General features: G+C 43.4%; 1 protein-coding gene across 6 annotated transcripts in view; it reads right to left on the reverse strand.

Moving 5' to 3' along the window:
• The window catches only part of arhgap9 (Rho GTPase activating protein 9), a 52,571-nt gene that overhangs the window by 21,831 nt on the left and 8,289 nt on the right, over positions 1-22,451 (reverse strand). For 2 of the 6 annotated variants that reach the window (XM_007909321.2, XM_007909319.2), the window contains exons 1-9: positions 20,408-20,651; positions 19,979-20,051; positions 17,246-17,622; positions 14,590-14,867; positions 10,209-10,445; positions 7,719-7,832; positions 3,632-3,811; positions 1,311-1,385; positions 293-354 (exon numbers count right to left, since the gene is read on the reverse strand). In XM_007909321.2, coding sequence (XP_007907512.2) covers positions 293-354; positions 1,311-1,385; positions 3,632-3,811; positions 7,719-7,832; positions 10,209-10,445; positions 14,590-14,867; positions 17,246-17,558 — 1,259 coding nt within the window. In that variant the 5' untranslated portion in view covers positions 17,559-17,622; positions 19,979-20,051; positions 20,408-20,651. Of the gene's footprint in view, positions 1-292; positions 355-1,310; positions 1,386-3,631; positions 3,812-7,718; positions 7,833-10,208; positions 10,446-11,421; positions 11,621-12,503; positions 12,744-14,589; positions 14,868-17,245; positions 17,623-19,978; positions 20,052-20,407; positions 20,652-22,451 lie in introns of those variants that run through there. The other 4 variants (XM_007909320.2, XM_042344275.1, XM_007909323.2 and 1 more) reach the window with 3 other exon arrangements.

The following is a 22,451-nucleotide window of genomic DNA, read 5'->3' on the forward strand; positions in this document are numbered from 1 at the left end:
ATCGGGGTGGGAGTGGGGTCTTGTCTATGCTGATCCCTGCCGATTCTCACTGCCAACGCTCACACATGATCAATGGCCACTTGGCCAAGGCGTAGAAACCCAAAAGGAATCAAACGCACTTCAGGCGAGAAAGAGAGAAATGGTAGCTTCAAACAAGAGCAGCGTTCTATAATGTCAACTCATTTCTCTAAGTGGAAGAGGACAAAAGATTAACAGTGTCAGGGAGTCACACCCAGTGATCGCAGAAGACTTGAAAACCTGATATTGTGATAAGAACAAAAGTCAAACGTACTTCAGCTTCCTCCCGCCTTCTGCTATCTTGGTTTTATTCAGCAGACCAGCCTTTTCCAGCATCTAAACAAGGTGATAAAAGGTTTTGTTAAAGAAAGCATTAATCATTTTTTTTCCCCCAACAATCTAATGCTGTACACTGTCCAGCGCCTTGGGACGTCCTCCCGACATAAAAGGCGCTAGACAAATGTAATCTTGTTGTTGATGTGCGTTATTTCTTCGTGTTTAGTCCTTATCAATAAAGTGATAAAATGTAGGTTGGCAGTGAAATATATATACCTCTCAAGGGCACCAATCAATTCCCTGCAATGTTCTGCAAAATTTGTCAAATTTCCCTTGCAGTAATTTTCAGCACAGATTTCCACAATTTTCTATTGGCTCTGCTTATAGGCTAAGACTAGAAATACAATAGAAACTAACTCAGAAAGGGGCCATTAAGTTCATCAAGCCTGTGCTCGTGCAACGTCCTCCATTGGAACTATCCACCTTAACCGCAGATTCTCTCCTCTTTTCCTATATATATTTTTGTATTATTCCTGTTCAAATATTTGCTAGGAAAAAGAGAACCTGCTGCAGCCAGCTTTAGAGCCGGTCACACTCTCCCTGGGGCTAGTGTGGTGTGTGAGGGCACGGTGGGTACTGTAGGTGGATGCAAGAAAGCGGAAGAGCTTTTTTTAAAAAATATTTAAAAAAAGTAGTCTTATCCTCTGGAGGCGAGTAGGTAAAACAACATTTATATAGCCACCCGCCCACCCACCCACCTCATAAATTAATATATAAAAGTGTTCGACAGTGTGAAAAACCAAAACTTCAATTTATATAGCGCCCTTCACGCTGGAAGGCGTCTCGGAGCGCTTGGGGAAGGAAATGATTAGCACCAAAGCTCGTTTTTAGCGCTGCACAACTGAACCAATTGGAGAAATTTAATCTCCAGCCCGTGGGGGTGCATTTACAGCTAGACCAACACAGTGTCTGTAAATCACGGGGTTATCCCAAACTAGCCCGAGAGCAACACTTACAGGAGAGGCTCCTGCCGCAGGGTCGTTCATGCTCACACAGAAGCTATGATGTGAAAGATTTCTCCAATGCGTCACCTGCAGGAATACACAGAGTAATGTTGCATTTAATAAAAGTTAAACTGAGGCACCACTGTGGTACGATGTGAATGTTCCGCTAGAACAATGTTCACTCACTGAACAGTACTATATTTGCATTTAAAGGCAGAATAATCTGATTAACAAATTTCATTTTTTGCTGGCTCATCCCCTGGCTCATTGCTGTTGTCACACACCTGAATGCAGAATGTATTCAGACTGTGTGAAACTCCCAGGTCTGGACATAGACACTAAACATTGCAAAAGGAATCTTTCCTCTCGACTCTCTTTACAAGCAGTTATCCCCGTATAAGGTTGGCCTTTGCCCAAGTGAGGTATTTTGTGCACGAGTGTCAGCCATAGCAACAACCAACTTGCCAAGGCTTGCAGGATTGCGGAGATTTTGCCTGAGGCAGTCAGATGGACGTCGCCACAGTCTGGAACATCTTCTCCAACTCTACTCATCCAGCCCAACACTGAACTCACTCACAGCTTCACAGACAAGTACAGTTGCAAGACTGAGTCCGGGGTGCGAGTCTGAAACTCACCTGAAATCCACATCTGTGCAAACTGGACAAAAGATGCCGAAATCCAGGAAAATCTTTCTTGAACGCTCCTCTCACTTGAGACTTAAAATGTTTTCTATTTGTTTTTCCTGGGTGCTGACATCTCGGAATGTAGCGTGAGAAAAACCGAGGCAGAATCCACCTTTTCCTTGCCTTTCACCATTTTACAGGTCGTGATCGCGTCTTTGTTCAGTCTTTTTGAACAATTCCAAGGTCACTGTGTTCATTTCTGAGCCTCACAATCATCCTCATTGCTCCTAGCTTTCCCTCTCCAACCAATCGAGGCCGATTTAGTAAGTTCCCGAAATTGAACCAACGATTCCAAATGCGTCTTTACCGATTTCACAATCAAATACCCTGAAGATCTGCACAAGGAACTGATGCTCTTCAAGCACTGGAATAACTCACTCCAATCTTTCTCCTCTTGCCAAATCGACACATCTCGTTTCTCTAACACTCTGCATCACCTTCCGCTTGTGCACATTAAACTCCAACCTGCTGCTCCTTAGCCCCTCTACTTAACCTCTCCAGATCCCTTTCAAAGTCATCAGTCTCCTGCAGACCAGTCACCTGAAGGAGGATGGCTGGGGATTTGAGTGTGGGTGCTAATCGCTAATATCTCGGTTATCTTCCCTATAATTACAGACGGTGGAAGTTTACACCTTCCACAAGCTTCACACAGAGCATATGTAAACAAATAAAATAAGACAGCCGGTTATACTCAGAGGGGTGGCTACGTTCCTAAGGTTACAAGGGGATACCAGCATTGGTGGGTGGCTGATAGTATTGCAGAAACAACTAATTGTTAGTGAAGCACTGGGACTGGTTCAGGCTTGTAAGAAAATCTCTCACTGAATCACAACAAGCAATTAGAATTTTTTTTGAAAGAAAACTCGATTAAAATCACTTTTTAAATAGCAAACACTTCAAAGGAATTATGATGAGAAAGAGAACAGCTTTTTTCCTCCTCTCCAATGACCTTTGAATATTTGTAAATTTGAATAATTTTGCTTAAAACAGCGAGTGGGAGGGATTACCGAGGCTAATATGGCGAGGGGATTGAGTCAGCACAGAGACATGCTACGCTGGACATGACAGGAATGCAAATACATACCAGGATTAAATGACTGCAATCTAATGCAAGGCATGTTATTCCTCACACTGTACTGTCAAATAAAAATGTGCCATAGCTTGATTCAACCACAGCAACCAATTACCACACTTCACAATAGCCAGTGCAGCAGTACAAAGCTACAGTTGTCAGGAAAGAATAAAAGAATTCCACCGTACAGATTAGAACACGGCAGTCTGGAAACTCTCAAGGTAGTAGTACATCTCAGGGTTAAAATCATCCTGTTAAATCAAGAGCTTTGCTATCAGACGTTAGGGTATCCTTACCATAATCCCACATTGTTCCCACCATGGGTGCTATCCCTCAGACCTCTGCTAATGCTAATTCTATTCCTTCAGCGCTGCTTCCCTCAGCGATTCCTCCCTGCGAGTTTCCAGCACCCGATCAGGCCCACTGGTGACCAAAATTCAAATCGAGAAGAATTTTGTTCAGGCCAAGGTCATGAGAAATAAATTTCAGACCTCCAGCACTACAAAACCCCACTCCCTCTCAGGCGAGAGATGGGAATAACTGGGGGGGAAGTGAGAGAAATGGACGGCCTGCCTCACCTTGGGATCCAGGTTGTCGGTGATGATCATGGACTTGCCTAGGCTGAAGCGCTTGTTTAATAAGCCGTCGTTCCGGTTGCGCAGACGGACTTTGCTGCTGCCGTGCTCCGCCGTGCCCAGCATTTCTGTGGAGGCGGCTCGCGGGAGACTGAGAGAGTCCCGCGCAGGAGAGTCTCGCTTCTGGAAAACAAAAAGGACGATAACAATAGTAATAATGTAATAATAATCCTTGCATTTGATATAGAGCCTTATCACATCTTCTGAGACGTCTCAAAGCGCTTCAGAGCATATACTGTCAAATGGATTGATTGTATATTTTGGGGGCAAAATGCGGCAGCCAGTTGCGCACAACAGCGTCCCACAAACAGTCGTGGATTGAGTGACCAAATGATTATCATTTTATTTATTTGTTTAGATCATGAGCAGTAAATTTCACGAGAAATATACTTTCTCAAGGTCATGAGAAATAAATTTCAGACCTCGAGTGCTACCAAAAAGCCGCTCCCACTCAGTAATGAATGATAATGAATTCGACAGCCTAACAATCCACTGTGTGAAGAAATTCCTTCTAAACGCTCCTCTGATTCCTATGCCAACAATCCTGAGACTGTGCCCGCTTGTCACCAATTGCTCTTGCCGAAGCACACGGTGAGTTCCTGATCTCAGCTGTACTGTCATGTGGAGATGCTGAGCGAAGGCCATGGAAGATGGGAACGAGATTCATGCTATAAGACTGGCAGGTAGTTCCCAGCAGCTGGCAGGAGCGCAGCACTGAGCGAGAGAGACCTGGGAATAGTTCACCTACAGCTTCTGACGGGACTTTCCCTGTCCTCTTCCTCATTCAGCTGCACATTTTCTTTTCTCCTAGGTCCCTAGTTCGAATCTCAGTGAAAGCACACCAGTACTTTTCCCTTTCAAGTTGATAAAACAAGTTTCATTGAAAAGAAACCTAGGCAAGCAAACAAGGTCTTCCCAGCTCTAAGGAGACATGGGTGAAAAGTCCAGGAAGCTCTGCTGTAAATCCAAAGCATTGGTAAGCACTCTCCCCTCGCTCGCCTGACCGGGGTGAAACCTTAGACAAGTTTCTCTGCTCCACACGCCTCTGTTTACCTAGCAGTAAGTAGGAACCCAGTTGTTAGTCGGTTGATGGATCGATTTACGGGAGTAATAATCCCCCTCCAAAAAAAGGGTGGTCACTCAATTCACGATTGTTTGTGGGACGCTCTTGTGTACAATTGGCTGCCACGTTTTGCCCACAAAATACAGTCAATCCACTTTACAATACATTCTGTGAAGCACTTTGAGACGTCTTGTAGACGTGTTAAGGCGTGATATCAAATGCAAGGCAAGGATTATTATTGTTATTATTGGTGATGATGACCAGTCCTTTCTGTGTCATTGTGAGATTTGGGATGTCAACACATCCTCAAGACTGTGAGCTTAAACCCTAATGGTTCAGTGGTGGATAAGACAGCACAGCAAATATACCAGTGCTTCACAGGGAAATACAGCACGACCGGAGTCACATTACACATTACAGAGAGGCAAAAGAGGAGAAAGCATCGAAGGAGTTAAAGTAAAGTACAAAACAGGAAATAAGCTCCAACTCATTAAAATTCGGTCTATTTAGATCCTGGAGATGTCAGACATCGGACGTCACAAACTTACTCATTCAAACACAACCTGATAGAGGATCCTCAAAAGATATTTCATATATTGTGAAAGGGAAAAGCCATGCAGAACACTAATCAGATGGTGAATGCATGCGATGTTTCAATTGAATTCCTGGCAAGTGTCTCACGCAGAATTTCAAGAATTTCTAAATTCAATGGCTACAAATATAGCAGAATAGGTATATAATAGATAACTTTTCACATAGGAAAATCTCTCAAAGTGCTTCAAACAGGGACGGCACAGTCCACCAAGACACTTGTGTGTGTGTGTGTGAATGAGGGAGAATTGATCTGGAAGGTGCTGGAAAGTACGCTCAAGAAGGTCGTTTTTTTTAGAAGGGTTTTTGAGAGTTAAAGGCAGAGCAATCTGTGCATGTATCAGGTCGCTTTGTGCACATGCAATGCATGGCTGGGTTTGGCAAGGCTCAGTCACGACAGGAAATAGACTGAGTTGATTAAGGCCATTATGAATCTGCCCAAATGATTTGCAGCAAACAACACGACCTTTGAAGGCGGGTGGTGTTCGAGAAGAAAGGCTCTTGCAGGATTCCTGACTTATGAAGGAGAGACGCACCGTAAATGGTCAGTCATGCTGTCCCTTTGAGTGAGGAACCTTGTGTGACAAACTGGGTATTTCAATAAAAAGCTACAATGGCGTCAGAAATAGCTTACTGAACGGAAGGAATTTGGGATGAGATCCAATTATTTCCCATTGGGATATCCTCCAAACTCAAGTATAAATGAAGCATTTAGGAAGGCGTAATTAGAACATTCGCTATAAGGTGCATATTGGAAGTGAGAACCGAAACCATTCGTTCACATAGGGTTGGGAGGATGTGGAAATGAATGCACTGTCTAGAAGCTCGACGATACAGAATATATTGAGATATTTAAAAGTGAGGTAGAGGGATACTTGGGAAGTAAGAGTGTTAAGGGAATTGGATATATAGTTGAAAAAAGGAAAATTGCAAGGATATGGGAAAGAGTGGGGGAGTGGGACTAGTTGGTAGCTCTTTAAAAGAGCCAGCTCAAGCACAATTGGTCGAACGGCATCCTTCTGTGCTGTAGGATTCTATGATATGGAGAAATGTCAGGGAAATAGAATTAAAAGATCTCCCACCATCTCATAATAAACAACAACTTGCATTTATAATATAGCAGCACAAGCTCAGTTTGAATTACGTCCTCCTGTTCCCAAGTACTTCTTTGGGTTAGAAGGTAATGGATAACTGGAATAGCTTATCAGGAAGGGAGGGTGACAGCAGGGCATCGGGACTTATTTAAGAAATAACTCGATTCTGTTATTGGAAGAAACAACAACAAATTACATTTATATTGCGCCTTTCACGTCAGAAGGACGTCCCAAGGCTCTAGAGGATGGGTTAAATAAGGTGGAGGCCCTGATTCACCCTACTGTCTCTGGTGATCAGTTGTAGGACAGTTTCTTTTCCCCAAAACTGGAACTCTCTCCCCCAAAAGGCTGTGGATGCCAGATCTATTCAAATTTGTAAGACTGAGGTGGATAAATGTTTGTTACGTCAGGATATCAAGGGATTATGGTGCAAAGATGGGTAAATGGACTTGAGGTACAGAGCAGCCATGATCTAATAGAATGGTGGAACAGGCTTGAGGGGCTGAATGGCCTACTCCTGTTCCTAGAGAATCAATTTAAATCACTATCATTGAGGCAACACTGATACCCACCCCCTCCACCACCCCTAGCTGTCTGTGTAACCAGCCACAAGCACAAGGCATCATCTTCAGATGGGGTACAAAATAAATAATAAATAATAATAATCCTTGCATTATGATAAAGCACTTTTCATGTCTTCTCGACGTCTCAAAGCGCTTCACAGAATAGACTGTAAAGTGAATTGTGGGCGAAACGTGGCAGCCTATTGCACACAGCAGTGTCCCACAAACAGTCATGGATTGAAAATGACCAATTTATTATTGTTTTGTTTTGGAGGGATTATTATTAGGCGTAAATAATAATCAGATAGAATAAATGAAAGAAATATTTTTATAAAACCCACAGACTCGAGGGAATCATTCTGAAGTTTACAAACTGAGTATTGCACAAGCAGAACTTGGTTCTCAGACTCAGCAGCCCTTCACCTCTCCCCAGAGCATATTCACTGAACAGCCTTAGAGAAGTGGGCTTGCACACAGAAACACAGTGTCATCATAGTGTCACCACAAAACAGTAACTCCAAATAATGCGATGAAATAAAAACCTATCTTTGAGAAAAACAGATAAGAGAATCTAACAGAAGAGCTGGGAACTTGGAATTAAAAAGAAATCCAAAACCAACCACATCTTCTGAAAATTCCGAGCCCATTATACTCCATCCAAAATTTATAACTTTATTATTATTAGTTGCAAATAACAAGTATTTACTGAGGTTCTTTACCTGCAAAGCGTCCCCATTCTTCTTGTCTACCAACGGTTGCATGAAATGATTGTAGGAAGACGAGCTGCCGGGAACTCGTTGAACGGTAGAGCAATCAGGGGGAGGTGTGTGGGACTGTAAAACAGGTTGTAGAAGCTAGTCAGAAGGAGCAGGAAGGGACAGTTCTGCAAGTTACTTCCTTATCAACTAGACAAATTCGGCAAAATGTAAAGTGTTAAAAGTAGACTGACAAATCAACATGCATTATTTTCCTCCTCTCAAATTTGCTTCCTTCCTGTGCAATTCCTAATGGACTTCCTCAAGATTGGTTTCTTCCACTGCTATTTCTTCTCCCTATCGCCCCCACCTTCCCACTCAATATTTCTATGACTTCTTGGGCTCCCTCGGTTTCCTCGCCCAAGTGACTACTATTCATACATCGGCATGGGCAGGGTATTCAACGGTGGATGGCATCACAGCCAAGCCCAATCCGCACCCCACCCCCGTATACACAGTCCTGCCAAGTCCCTGTCAACCAGGACTTGGCAGACCATCAATGGATAGCAATCAGGAATAGAAAACTCTGGCTGACCTTCCCCTCACTAATTCATGCCACAAGTGCTGAGATGAAACTGTCATCATAAAAACGTAAGTGCATAAGAATTCGCTAGGCAAAAGAAGACCAAGGTCCATCTAGTTCATCAGTCTCTTGCCATGTTGTATCACATATACTGTATATACATATACTGCATCCCGAGATAATATTTTCTAGTAGAAACCTATCTAATTTGTTCTTGAAACAAACACCACTTTCTGCTTCCACCATCTGTCTTTCCAGGGAGCCTATTCCATGTATTTACTACTCACTCACTGAAGTAGTGTTTCAGCAGATTTGTTATGAATTTATCCCCCTTCAATCGCAGGCCATGTCTCTGGTTCTACTGTTCAGTACAAGATAAAATAGCTTATTAAAGTCTACATTACCTATTCCTTTCAGAATCTTAAAGGACCCTCAATCTTCTTAAGTGTGAACATGTCCAGTTTATCGTCACATACGCCATAGATCGAAACTACAAGTGTTCAGCCTGCATGGGTTAGTGTCGTAGTGGACAGTGCACTTAACCACTGAGCCACAAAAACCTCTTAAAATAACATTAATATTTACAATAATTGCACCATTGCCAACCTGCTACCAGACACCTGCTGATCCGCTCAGTAACCAGCAATGGTTAGAAATTGTGCCAGGGGCCATCAAGGAATTTGCCACTGTTAAGCGCTCTGAGACGCTACCCTGCATGGAGGGCGCTATATAAGTGCAAGTTGTTGTTGTTCAAATCTCTCTCTTTTTACTTCCGAACCAGCCTGGGTGAGAGGGTGGGAATTCAGTGAGTGAAACTGTGCCTGTGCCTCCACATCCTGCACACGCACAATGTCCCCAGACTGTGTTGCGTCCTCCAGATCCCCCTCACCAACATCCCTCAAAAAAAGGGATGCAAGACTTCCAAAGCTATCAATCGACTCAGGAGCTTCCACTTGCCTAACAGAACATATCCTCTGTAGAACACCATATTTTGCAGGATCAGAATACTGGGTATATTGACCAGACCGGAAGAGGAAACTCACTTCCTTATTTTTATGTAGAAACAAAATGCAGAAATATTAAAAAAAATATTTTCACAATTTGATGCAACCTTAAATTTTAAACACAAAGTGGCACGGACGAAGACGAGGTGAAATTTTAGGCCTGTTGTCACCTTTTTTTTTAAGTGTATTGATAGACTCATACATTATTTTGTATTTAATTTAGTGACAATTAGCTGCTGCTGGCTGTGCAGGAATCTTCTCTCAGAAATGAGCCTCAGTTTTGAGATTGTTTTTGTAATGAATTTGGAAAATGAAAACTTAAGTTTAAAAGAAAGATTATAATTGTTTTTCTGAGCTAAAGCACTTCTTATATGCTGTTCATTTCAGGCGTCTGGTTCTCTGTGTGTCAGTTTAGTGCAGTGATAGCAACAACTTGCATTTATATATAGCCCTTCACGCTGGGGTAGCATCCCGAAGCACTCAAGAAGTCAGAAGGTTGAGGGTAGAAGCCCCACATAAGGATTTGGAATCACATAATCTAAGCTGATGCTCCAATGCAGCGCTAGGGTTTTGTCGGAGGTGCCATCCTTCAGATGAAACGTTAAACCGAGGTCCCGTCAACCGGTTCAGGTGGATGTAAAGATCCCATGGCACGATTCGAAAAGAGAGTTTTTCCCAGTGTCCTGGCCAACAATCTCTCAAATAAAATTGGTCCCTCACTCCGTGGCTGTTTGTGGAATGTTGCTGTGTTCAAACTGGCTGCTGCATTCACCCATAAAATACAGTCATTACACTTTGCAGTATATTCTGTGAAGCGCTTTGATACGTATCAACGACGTAATAAAGCGCTGTAACAAATGCAAGGATTATTACTAATATTAATATACAAATATATTTTCTTTCTCTGCAGTTAAAACCTTTGCCCACCCTTGCCATTCGGTTCCGAGCTCGTCGTGGTGGCTTCCAGGTCTTCTCCTTGGTGACGGTGTTGAAGTAGAAGTTACGGTCGGTTGCTGGATCCACGTGTCGCTCCCAAAGGTCAAGGACCTGCACTGGGGGGTTGATGGGATTGGGTGGTTCCAGGTGAACCATTCTTAGCTCCTCCAGGTTAGTGTAAACGGGGGAGTCCGACCTGCCTGCTAATTCAACGACCGATTCGGTGGTCTGTAAAACAAAAGTCCAAAACGACAGCAAGTCACTTTCAGCTTCCAATTCCAGATTCTGAAATCACTGACTCAACTGACTCATGAATAAAAATGGTTTATTTTTTAAAAAAATTTCCACTTCACTCCATCTATCATGCTTTAGGTTTTCCCTTGTTAACCGTCAGAGGCAGACCTCGGGCCTTCAACAATAACTTACATTTACGCAGTGCCTTCCATGATGGGAGGACATCCCAAGGTGCTGAAAGTCAAGAATTTGCAACTGAGCTGGGGTTTAGGATCAGGAGAGATGGAGGGCAGGGAGGTAACTTCACTAACATAGTCTCCATTCCAACAGGTAGGCCCAGCAGAGATAAATAAGCAGAGGTATCCTATGTGGCAATAGGAAAATATCTCCAAATATTAAACTGACTGGACACTTCACAAGTCTCAAATTAGCCTATTGTCAGTATCACAAGGGGTGAGATGAGTCATGTACCACAATCTGGGGTGTCATTTGAGGTGCACATGACATTTAGCACATCTAATGGTTTAGAATTAGACCTCCCCCCCATCCTTCTTCTCAATGAGCGAGTGAGACACACAAATCGAGGAGACTGAGAGAACGGGTCACTAATAATAATAATAATCATCCTGATCTTCCAGTTAGCATTTTTTAATTCTGAATTGCAGTTTCTAATTTTACTAAAACAAAAAAGTCGTTTAGCTCGCGTTACAAGCAATCAAGCCTCCTGCACAGAAAAAGCACTCCGATTAGTACGATGTTTTTTTTAAAACACACGGCTGACCTGCCCAATTATTTCAACATTTTTTTTGGGGGGGGGGAGGAAGACACAGAAATGAGGACACAATTCTGATTGAACAAACTCCACTCTGCAAATGACTAACTTACAATTTGCAAACAGATGATAAAAACGCATCAATAACCCAAGAATAATCACTATCACTCTACCATAAGAATCAACTCAGAGTCTTACCCAAGAAACAAGGCCAGCCTTTTGTGAAGTGAGCATTTCTACTGTATTCTGAGAAAGAATGTAGTCGCACTTTCAGTGAGAAATTAAAACTTTGCAGATCTGCTTCGGAACCAGTGGATTTGGTGCATTTCATGTCTTGTGAAATAGCCTCTAAGAATGAAACAGAACCTCTACCACCTGTGGTTCATCTTTAAAACTCACTTTAGCAGATTAGATCACACCAAAAAGGAAATTTGCAAATATCTTCCGGTTTCAGCAAGCTATTTCTCAACAGTGCCAATGTCACTGTACATCCTCTTTTCTTGCTTCACTTAAGCCAATCAGGCCAAGAAAGTCCAGTGCTATTGCTCCTTTCACTCAATCCGCTCATTTCCCATGCACAGATTGGCCATGGGAACTCTCAGTCACCATACAACAACAACTTGCTGCTCCATATAATTCTCGTCACTCCCTCTGCAAATCTCTCACTCTGAAAGTTGTTGAACTCAATGAACGAGGAGTGTAAAGCATTCAGGTGCCCCACATTTCCAGTCTGTGGTTCCTGGGTATTATTCATATAAAAAAAACAGACTGCTTCTAAGATGTCAGCTGCTACAGGAAATTCCCGAGCTCGTCTCTCACATCCCACAGCTACAGATTTACACCAGGAAATTAAGAAAGGCAATTAAGGGAGGCCCTGCAGCAGAATACCACAAAACAGAGTTCTTCCCACTAAGCATGGGTACAGTTGAGAAGTCCACCTTAATAAATGACATTGCAGTGCTGGCTGTGTATCACAAGTCAGATCATCCAAGGTCTAAAATACCACAGAGTTCGATTTCCTACACATACTTCCTTCCATAGGGAGGAACAACAACAACTTGGATTTATATAGCGCCGTCCACGTCGGACGGCGTCTCAGAGCGCTTCACAGTAACGGATCCCGGGGTCGAGCCAGTGGGAGGGGGAAGAAGGTGACCAAAGGCGCAGTCGAAAAGAAAGGTCTTCAGCCGAGACCTGAAAATAGGAAGAGAGGGCGCAAGGCGAAGGGAGTGAGGAAGGGAGTTCCAGAGCCCACAGAGTCCACTATTGGCCATGTTTACCTTCAGTGTGGGAGACGGGAGCATCTATCTCGCTCACTTGTTACCTCTTACATGGATGTGCGTGTTCTACAAAGTGGGTCTGATGTCCAACAAACCAAAGTCAGTGCCGTGGATAAAGGGAGGCAGGTTAAATAACCACAGACATAGCACGCATGCGTATTACAAGCCGTTCCTTCACTCTTTTTATACAATCCATCAGACGTTCTTTTCTAGACAGGAGAATACATTGGCCTCGCCACTAAAGGTGAAGCAGAAACAAAAGCTAAAATGAGGGACAAAGATAGTTGTCCCTATAGAAACAAGCACAAACAGGGCCCGACTTCCCCTGCATCAACATCTCTGAATATTGATGAGTGACATAAATAAGAAACCAACAGGAAGCAGCATCAAACTGGGTGTGATGAACCTACAAAAGCCTCAGTCAGAGAGGCAGTTTCTCTCAATTCTCTGCACTTGTTCACATACATATATATATTTTATATTTGAACTCAGTTTAGGCTAACATTTCAGTGCGGTGCTAGGGTTGTGCTGCCTTGTTGAAGACTTTAAACCGGGGTTCAGCTCAGTCTCTAGTTTCTCCTGGTGTCCTGTCAAACACCCCCCGCCCCCACCAACCCCCTCCAAAAAATGGTTATTCACTTCATTGCTGTTTGTCGGACATTGCTGTATGCAAATTTTCTGCTGTCTTACTCATTAAAAATACAAGACACAGCCACTACACTTTATAGTCATGTGAAGCGCTTTAAGATGTCCTCATGACATGAAGGGCACCATATCATGTGTAAGGAGTATTGTTATGATTTCACATATGCTTCTCACTTATAGTTTCACCAAGTTGCATTTATCAATTACTGTGTAATCTGAGATGCTTAGTTGTTAAAGGCAGTTTTGTACAAATAATTGAGCTGTAGGTCTTATTGCCCCGTCAAAAATAAAACCACAAGAATGGAACAAACGTTTCTGGTTTGGCTCTGAGCCTCTGTCAGTTGAGTATGTTGTTGTGGTGAAGCACATATGCATCCTGAAGCAGAAAACACCCTCATATTTCGGCTTACTCTCCATGCAAAACAATTTACTTCTGAAACTCTGCCTGAGGTACACACACGCACGCATGCACACGCACACACGCTTGCATGTGGTGTCCTCACATCCACACCCTGCAGACACATTTACACACGTACATGCTTGCGCACAAACACTCCATGACAGAACTTTTAAAACATGTATATTGTTTTCAAACTGATGAAATGCAAGGAACAATCTTCCATTCTTTGCACCAAGGACAGGTTAGGTATGACACAGGCAACATTAAAAGTAAATCGCCTTCCTATTTCTCCCATTCAAACATTCCTAGGTCACAATTTAGATTAAAGCTTCTTCTGCGAGGTCCTATCCAACACTTCCAGATCAGGTACAATCTACTTGCTACTCGGCGGAAAGCAATACAGCCTCTAGTCATTGGAAGCAGGAAGATTTCTATCCCTGTTTGCTTGCACTCTTGGCTGGGAGCTGAGAAGAGTTCCTTATGTCCACAGAACACCCTTAGTTAAGGGACCATTTCTGAGCAGAGCACGAATCGATCACATTAGAGTGTAGACTATAGTGATGTGTATTGCTCTGTTAAAACCACCACATCAGGTATCAGGTTCCAGCGAAACCCGCTTTCAAATTCGATCAGTCAACCTCAATTCACATTCAACTGAGTGTGGCAGTGTAAACTGGGCCTGAAGAATTTCAGAACACAGAAGGCCATTTGGACCATCAAGCCAGCTCTCTTAAAAAAAAACCTATCAATTTAGTCCCGTTGTCCTGCTCTTTCCACACACCCTTTTACATTTTTCTTTTTCCAGTATTTCTCCAAATCCCATTTAAAACCGATAAAGGATTCTGCTTCAACCGCTGCCTTTGGTAGGGCATTCCGTGTCCTGGTAACCCCCTCTGCGTAAAAAAAAATTCTGCCCCACTACGGTTGTTGCTCACACCTCACTCGTGATTTCACCATCCTTGACGTTCTTGTCCCAATTTATCACATGGGTCCAACCTTTTTCATTTTATTATGATTCAACGATAGGATGTCCTCACTTACCACAGGACTCTCCTGTACACGTGATTCTGGTTTTGCCACACGGATGCTCGCGAAGTTCCTTTCAGTGACGGACGACCCATTCCTTCCAACTTTCTCATGTGGGTTTGGTCGCAGCAGATGGATGCCCCTACCTCTGCTGCTCTCAATTCGGTTTATGCTTGAAGAGACTGTCCTTGCATGGTTTCCTTCCCATAAACAGTGAGCAAGCTGTGGTCCTGTGTTGCGAGAGCTCATTGTATATTTTAAGGCTGCTGCTGAACTAGGAGCTGGCCACGTCCCTATAAAAAGCAAAGGGAAACAGTGGGTGTCAAGAGTACAGGACCACACTGCGGTAAAGCATGTTGCAACACCTTGCCCCGTAGGAATTTACTTTTAACTTCCAACCATTGTTCTCTTGAACTCCCCTCCAAAATCTCTGCACCTCGCACCCTCCCTCCTTACTTGACATTCCACATTAATAATAATAATAATGCTTGCATTTGATATAGCACCTTATCTCATCGTTCAGATGTCTCAAAGCGCTTCGCAGAATATATTGTAAAGTGGATTACTATGTATTTTGACACGCGCACAGCATTGTCCCACAAACAGTGGATTGAGTGACCAAATACTTAGAGGGGATTATTACTCCCCAGAAAGCAATCCGCCAATCGTCTAACAACCAAGTTTCTACTTACTGCTAGGTAAACAGAGGCGTGTGGAGGAAGGAAACTTGGAAAGGTTGCACCGCGCCCAAGAATCAAATCTGGGTCCTCTCGCTTGTGAGGCGAGTGCTCTTAAACACTGAGCTATAGGACTCCATAATCCATCTCTTTAAGGCATTTTGAGACGATATCCTTTGTGAAAGGTGATACTGTACACAAATGCAAATTCTTCTTATTGTTGACTAACTCAGGGATTCTCTGACCCTCTTGCTCTCCCTCCCAGCTTAACTCTTCCCAGAGCAAGAAAATTCCATTCTGGTTTTCTCACAAACACTAGGCTGCATAAGGCCATAAATTAGAAGTTTCTTTTCCTTTCAAAACAATAGTATGTCAATACACACGTGAAGCTCACCCTACCCAAGCCTACTTCTCCTCCAGCTGCGATTCCCAGTCAGCTTGTTGGACGGACATCAAGGCCTGGATGAGCACAAATTTCTTGCAGCTGAATGTCAGCAAGACGGAAGCCATACTCTTTAGCTTCCGTCAACATCTTTTCTCCTGCGGGCCTGAACTCGTCAATCTCCCCAGGCTCTCCCTCAGACTCACCGAACCCTTGCACTATTTAGGCATCAGGCTCGATCCCCAGCGTTTTTTTCTCCCCCACATCCATTCCCTGACCAGGATTGCTTTTTTTCCACCTCCGTCATATTGCTCGCCTCCATCCATACCTCACAACCAACGCAGCCAAAATCCTCATCCTAGTCACTTCCCAGCTAGACTATTCCAACGCCCTCTCGTTGGTTTCCCCAGCTCCACCATACACATAATTCAATTAATTAAAAACTCCGCCGCCTGGATAGTCACCCCCATAAAATTATGTACCCACAGTCCTTGCCAGGCTCTGCTGGCTCCCAATTACCGAACGGATCAAATTCAAGATCCTCTCACTCGTTTTCAAATCAGTTCATGCCCTCGCACCTCCCTACCTATCTGATCTGCTTACCCCCATTCCACTACCCGCTGTCTCTACTCAGCTGATCCTGGCCTCCTGTTTGTCCCTTAGTCCCTCCGCTCCACCATCGGTAGCCGTGCCTTCATCACAACACCCTGAAATTTTGGAACTCTCTACCTCAATCCCTCCGCCTTGCCCCCTTCCTCCCCACTTTCCCCCCCTCCCCCTGGCTGGGTGTCAGATCCTGCCACTGTCAAGCGCTCTGGGACTCTACCCTGCGTAAAGTGTGCTATATAAATGCAAGTTGTTTCTGTTCTTGTACTTCACCAACAGATCATTTCCTACCTTCTTGAGTTTCAACTATATTCAGTTGAAGATACTGAAAATGTTCTACAACAACAAAATTATATTTGTTTAACGCCTTTCGCATCGGGAGGACATCCCAAGGCACAGGACAGACAGAGTTTCAGACCCGATCTGGGGATCGGAGAGGGTGGAGGGCAAGGGGGGAAGCAGGGAGATTGAAAGCATGGTCGAAGAGGAGGGTCTTGAGATGGATCTTTAAGGAGGGGGCGAGGCAGGGGGACTGCGGGATGGAGTTCCAGAGGGTGGGGGCAGAGTGGCAGAAGGCCCGCCCACCAATAGTGGGGCGAGCAAGGCGGGCAGTGTGAAGCAGGCAAGAGCCCACTGAGCGAGGGGGAGCAATACCATGGAGGGCTTTGAAGGTGAGGACCAGGATCTTGAACTGTTTCCTCTGTGTGATGGGAAACCAGTGGAGTTGGGCGAGGATGGCAGTGATAAGGTCACGGAGCCTGGTGCAGGAGAGGACGCTCTAGTCTATTGAGATACAAAAATTGGGTCTCAAACCCCAACCCCCCCAAAGCATAAATAATAATAACAATAATTGAGTTACTCAATCCATGACTGTTTGTGGGACACTACTGTACTCAATTGGCTGCTGCGTTTCGCCCACACAGTCAATTCACTTTACAATATATTCTGACATGAGAAGGTGCTATATCAAATGCAAGGATTATTATTATTATTATTTGATCCCTACCTGAAAACTCAACTCCTGATTTGCTGGTACATTCGGCTGGAGTGGCTCTCAGGCTCCCAGTTGTTCCAGGCGGCACTTCAAGAACGTACTTAGCAGGCACGTAGATTGGCTTCACTTTCTTCGGCTCCCCTTGCCTGCGGACCTGCCACCAGTCTTCGTTTGATTTCTGGAGCAGAACAAATTGGTCCCCTTCCGAGATCTGGATCAGTCTGCCATCAGTGGCGATGTATTGATAATAGTACAGGGCCTGAAGAAGTACAGTGCCTTGAGGGACAGGCTGCTGCCCCAGCCTTCCTCCACTTCCTGTGAACATTTCAAATGATGAGGGTTCTCAGACACTTCCACTGGTGGGGCAATGCACTCGAGGGACCCATTTCCTGGAATACACACAAATTAACAACCACAGTTTGCATATGATAATAATAATACTTACATTTGATATAGTACCTTATCACGTTGTTGAGACAACAACAACTTGCATTTCTATAGCACTTTTCACGCAGGATTTACTGTAAAGTGAATTGACTGTGTATTTTATGGGCAAAACATGGCAGCAGTGTCCCACAAGCAGTTGTGTAATACATTGGCACTGGCAGTAACTTAGATAGCATTAGATAGCGTTTACCATGCTTGAACTCACCCATGGTATGTTGCAAACTAAGTGGGGTTTGAGCTTCCGTTTGACACCAGCCAAAGGCATCCCATTCTCTTAACCATCTCCCACTCAGAACAGCTGGAGCAGACATGACACTATTCCCTATAACTACTGGGAAGGGCTTGGTAGAATTGACAGATTTGGTTTACAAAACTGCACAGAACAAATGAATAATTATGCAGCAATGCAGCAGTGTGAAGCAAAGGGTGTAAGTGAGAGAGGCACCAGCTGGTGGGAGATTAAAACAGTCAACTGGGGAATTCAAGATCAGGTGGGATGGATGGAGGCAAGAAATAGCATACAATTTTCAGAATTGGAGCTTGACATCTCAATAGAAGCAGCAGCGCTTAATGCAGAGCTGAAGCCTTTCACACAGCTTTAGCTTTGGTTTCATCACAAGGTAAACCTTTGGGTGTGGAATTTGAAATTTGAAAAGAAGATATTTTGGAAGTTCCCTTGGGTCTTCCTGCGCGAATGCTTTAACAACGACAAATTATTATAATAATCCTTGAGTTCATATAACGCCTTATCACTTATTCGAGACGTCTCAAAGCGCTTCACAGAATTTATTGTAAAGTGAATTGACTGTATATTTTGTGGGCAATATTTGTATAGTACCTTTCACGTCAGAAGGATGTCCTGACAAATATATTTTAGAAAACACAGGAGAAGTATTTATTTCAAACACCCTGATACTCTGCATTGTATCCAAGTGTACCCCAAGTTCAAATTCACTGGCCACTCATCTCAGTGTTATTTATGGAACATTTCTGGCACAGATTAGCTTCCGTATTTGCCTATATAACAACATTCACTTCATTTCTAAGAGGCAGTTAAGCCTCTCTGCAACCTCCCATCAAATGTACAGACCAGCTAATTGACCTGAATAGCTAACTGCCCTGTGTTTAAGCTGCTTATTAATATCCTATTACATTGGAGTTTCAAGTTTATTAAAATCTGTAACAAGCTACATCACATGATAGAAGCCTTTTGCTTCAACAAAGGATTGCACCATATTGCTTCATAATTTAATAATCATTTCAAATTATATCGGGGTAAGGTTGATTGGCAAGAACTAAATTTTTAGGAAGTAGTACACAGGTCGTAGTAGTAGGTCTTTTCTTCTATGAAGAAACTAATAACATTGATGTATTTAAGGGGAAGCTAGATAAGTACATGAGGGAGAAAGGAATAGAAGGTTATGCTGATAGGCTTAGTTGAGTAAGGACAGGAGGAGGCTCATGTGGACCATAAACACCGATATAGACCAGTTGGGTCAAACGGCCTGTTTCTGTGCTGTCTATTCTATGTAATTCTATGTAATACTCTGACTTCACGTACCACGATAAGCTTTGAATCACATCCCTTTGGGAGAAAGTGTCGTCAGTGCTGAATCACTCCATCAGGGTCACCCAGGTACTGCCTCACTGAGTCACCAGCCAACCGACTGCCCAGGGAATGAGAACAGTTTTCCTTCCCAAGTGTGGTTGAGATCACGCATTCATTCCCAAACCTGGTACTAACCTCAAACATCAGGTCTCCTTGGAGATATGATGTGATGGATAGAATTCAACAAAGAAGTGGAGGATTTTTTTTAAACTACGCGTAGGAGACATAAGAGGGTGAAGTACACCCACACAGCAGCATTTAGATAATTGGTGAATGCTAATGACATGGCAGAGGAAACTGATCAGCAATAGGTACTGAGCCTGAGAACTTACCATATGCACAGTTCAAATTGCACTATTAATGAAGCACCGGAGGTTAATTCTGTCCAGCTCGCTCTTGGGCTTAGTAACTGGTCAGCTAAGATCAGGAACCCAGTGGTTGCAACCCTATGTCCTATTACAGCATAGCAAAGCAGTATCCCACCTCAACACAAAGCTTTTAATCTGTTTACATTTCAGAAGTACCACATCTAATCAGAACATCGGTCACAGCAACGAGAGACTGTAACAATTACCAACTAAGTCCAAACGTGCTGCCATTTACAGTAAAATGGCACACTAAATTACCTCTCAGCACACTTGCTGCAAGAAAATCTTTCTACCTAAAAATACCAGTTAACACTCGCTTACCATGTTGGAGTCACAGCACAGCACCGTTTATGTGCTCATTTCATCTGTTCCTTTGATAAGCAATCAGCAGTTCCTGTGAAATAGGACAAATACATGTCAGTACAAGAGAGTACAATCTTCAGTAGGGCACTGACCTCATTCACCTCCAGAACTTTCCATTCAGCCCTTTGGTGAGAGCTGTGCATTTCCTGAAAGAACATTTAAAGCACAGCATCACTTGCTTTGCCCTGTAGGGACATTCCAAGTTTGAAGCCTGACATGGGCACAAGTGGTCTTGAGGTGACTTGTCCTCATCCCGTCTACCTGGGAAGCATCTACATAGCAGCCACAGCCAAGATCAGGAAGTCCAGATGCAGACCTCCCCCTCCTGTTCCAAACCACGCTTGGAACATACTTGAACCTAAAAGGCTTTCAATAGGCAAGTTTTACCTGAGGGCAACTGGCACCTGTGGAACCGCAGTCTGTGGCATCACCTTCGGAGGAGAATGGGAAAAATAATGCTGGATCATTTAACAATAATCAACTAAGCTGTCACTTTTCCTCCTCGCTGACCAGCACAATGGTTTTCTGCTGCAAAATCATTTCAACTTTTCAACGACAGCACCAAAACGGATCATTACCAAAGAGGCTACCTTTGTGATAGTTTATGATAAAACTAACGGCAGAGGAAATGAACTAAATTACTTGTTTCCTGTCGCCCCCCCCTCCCCCCACGCTTACAACAAAATATGATTAGAAGATGGAAAGCATAGAAAGAGGAAAGGCCGTTCGGCCCATCAAACCCACTCGAGCCACAGCCCGCACAGTACCATAGTATAAGCAACCCACAGCCTCTGCTGATGCTAGCTCCTTTAAAGAAGCAATCGACTCTAAACCCAGTTCCCTGCACCCTCTCATATTCCTCCTCTTAAAATACTTATCCACCCACTCCACCTGTGGGGGAATGTTCTGCAGATTCTCCCTGATCCCAAAGGAAATCAGGCTAAAATACACTGGAATAATCATCCGCCCCCACTACTTCTGCAAGGTAGGTATGCATTCCTGCAGACAATATTTCCGTTTCTCTCAGCTGCACAGAATACAATATTTGTTCGTCGAACTCAAAATGATTGCAAGGGGTCCTACCGACATGAAAGGCGCTATATAAAATTAAACTATTGTTATCAACCCTTCAATACTCTTCACAAGCGGATACACAGTATATCTAGTTATTTTTTGAAGGGGTTCATTAGCCCAACATCAACAGCTTTTATAAGGAGTCTTCCAAAAATACACTACCCTGGAGGAAACATAGACCGCACAACTCTAAGTTTAGAATTCCATCTATTTGTACTCTTATTAGTGGCTATTGCTTGTCGTGAGAAGAAACAGGTAAAGAATGCAATAGAAAATTATTCACAGGAGTAAAATATTAGATCTGTAAATATTACTTTTTTTAACAAAAATCATATATTGGTTGGACTTCATCACAACTTCTGCCCATCTGTAAATGACTATTGGATTGACACAATAATAAATAATAATCCTTGTATTTGATATAACTCTTTTCGACATCTCAAAGTGCTTCACAGGAGATATTTATTCCAGGCAGAGGGCGAAACCTTGGGCAAGTTTCCTTACTCCACACGCCTAATAATAATCCCTCCAAAACCAAAAACAATAATAATAAATTGGTCATTTTGTGGGACATTGCTGTGCGCAATTGGCTGCCGCGTTCGCCCACAAATATACAGTCAATTCACTTTACAGTGTGTTCTGTGAAGCGCTTTGGGACGTCCTCCCGATGTGAAAAGCGCTATATCAAATGCAAGGATTATTATTATTGTATTGTAAAGTGAATCGACTGTATATTTTGTGGCCTAAATGCTGCAGCCAATTGCACACAGCAGTGTCCCACAAACAGTCGTGGATTGAGTGACCAAATTATTATTGTTTTTATTTTCTTGAGGGATTATTATTAGGTGTGTGGAGTAAGGAAACATGCTCAAGGTTTTGTGCTGCCAGGAATCGAACCCAGGTCTCTCGCTTGTGAGTGCTCTAACCACTGAGCTACAGGACTCCTACAAGATAGTGTCCATCCTTTAGCCACAGCAACCAAGAGAAACCCTTTCAGAAGTACAGCTGCACATTTGCTCCCAAGCGTGTTAGACTACTTCGCTCGGAAGACATGTCCTATACAGAGTAGGGGGTCACCAAGCAGTCAATCATTGCTAGGTGCTCAAAAAGACAGAAGGAAGGTGCCATACAATTGCAAAGTTATTTTGTCCAATTGAAAACTAAGCCAGATACTGTTTCCACTGGTGGGTGCGTTGGTATCCAGGGGACATCAATGTAAAATAATTGGCAAAAGAACCAGATGAGGAGAAATCTTTTTTACCCAGAGAGTTGTTACGGTCTGGAACGCACTGCCTGAAAGGCAATAGTAATAATAATAATCCTTGCATTTGATCTAGCGCCTTATCACTTCTTCGAG

This window comes from Callorhinchus milii, unplaced genomic scaffold (genome assembly GCF_018977255.1).
Source record: "Callorhinchus milii isolate IMCB2004 unplaced genomic scaffold, IMCB_Cmil_1.0 Scaffold27, whole genome shotgun sequence".
In the NCBI taxonomy this organism is placed as follows: domain Eukaryota; kingdom Metazoa; phylum Chordata; class Chondrichthyes; order Chimaeriformes; family Callorhinchidae; genus Callorhinchus; species Callorhinchus milii.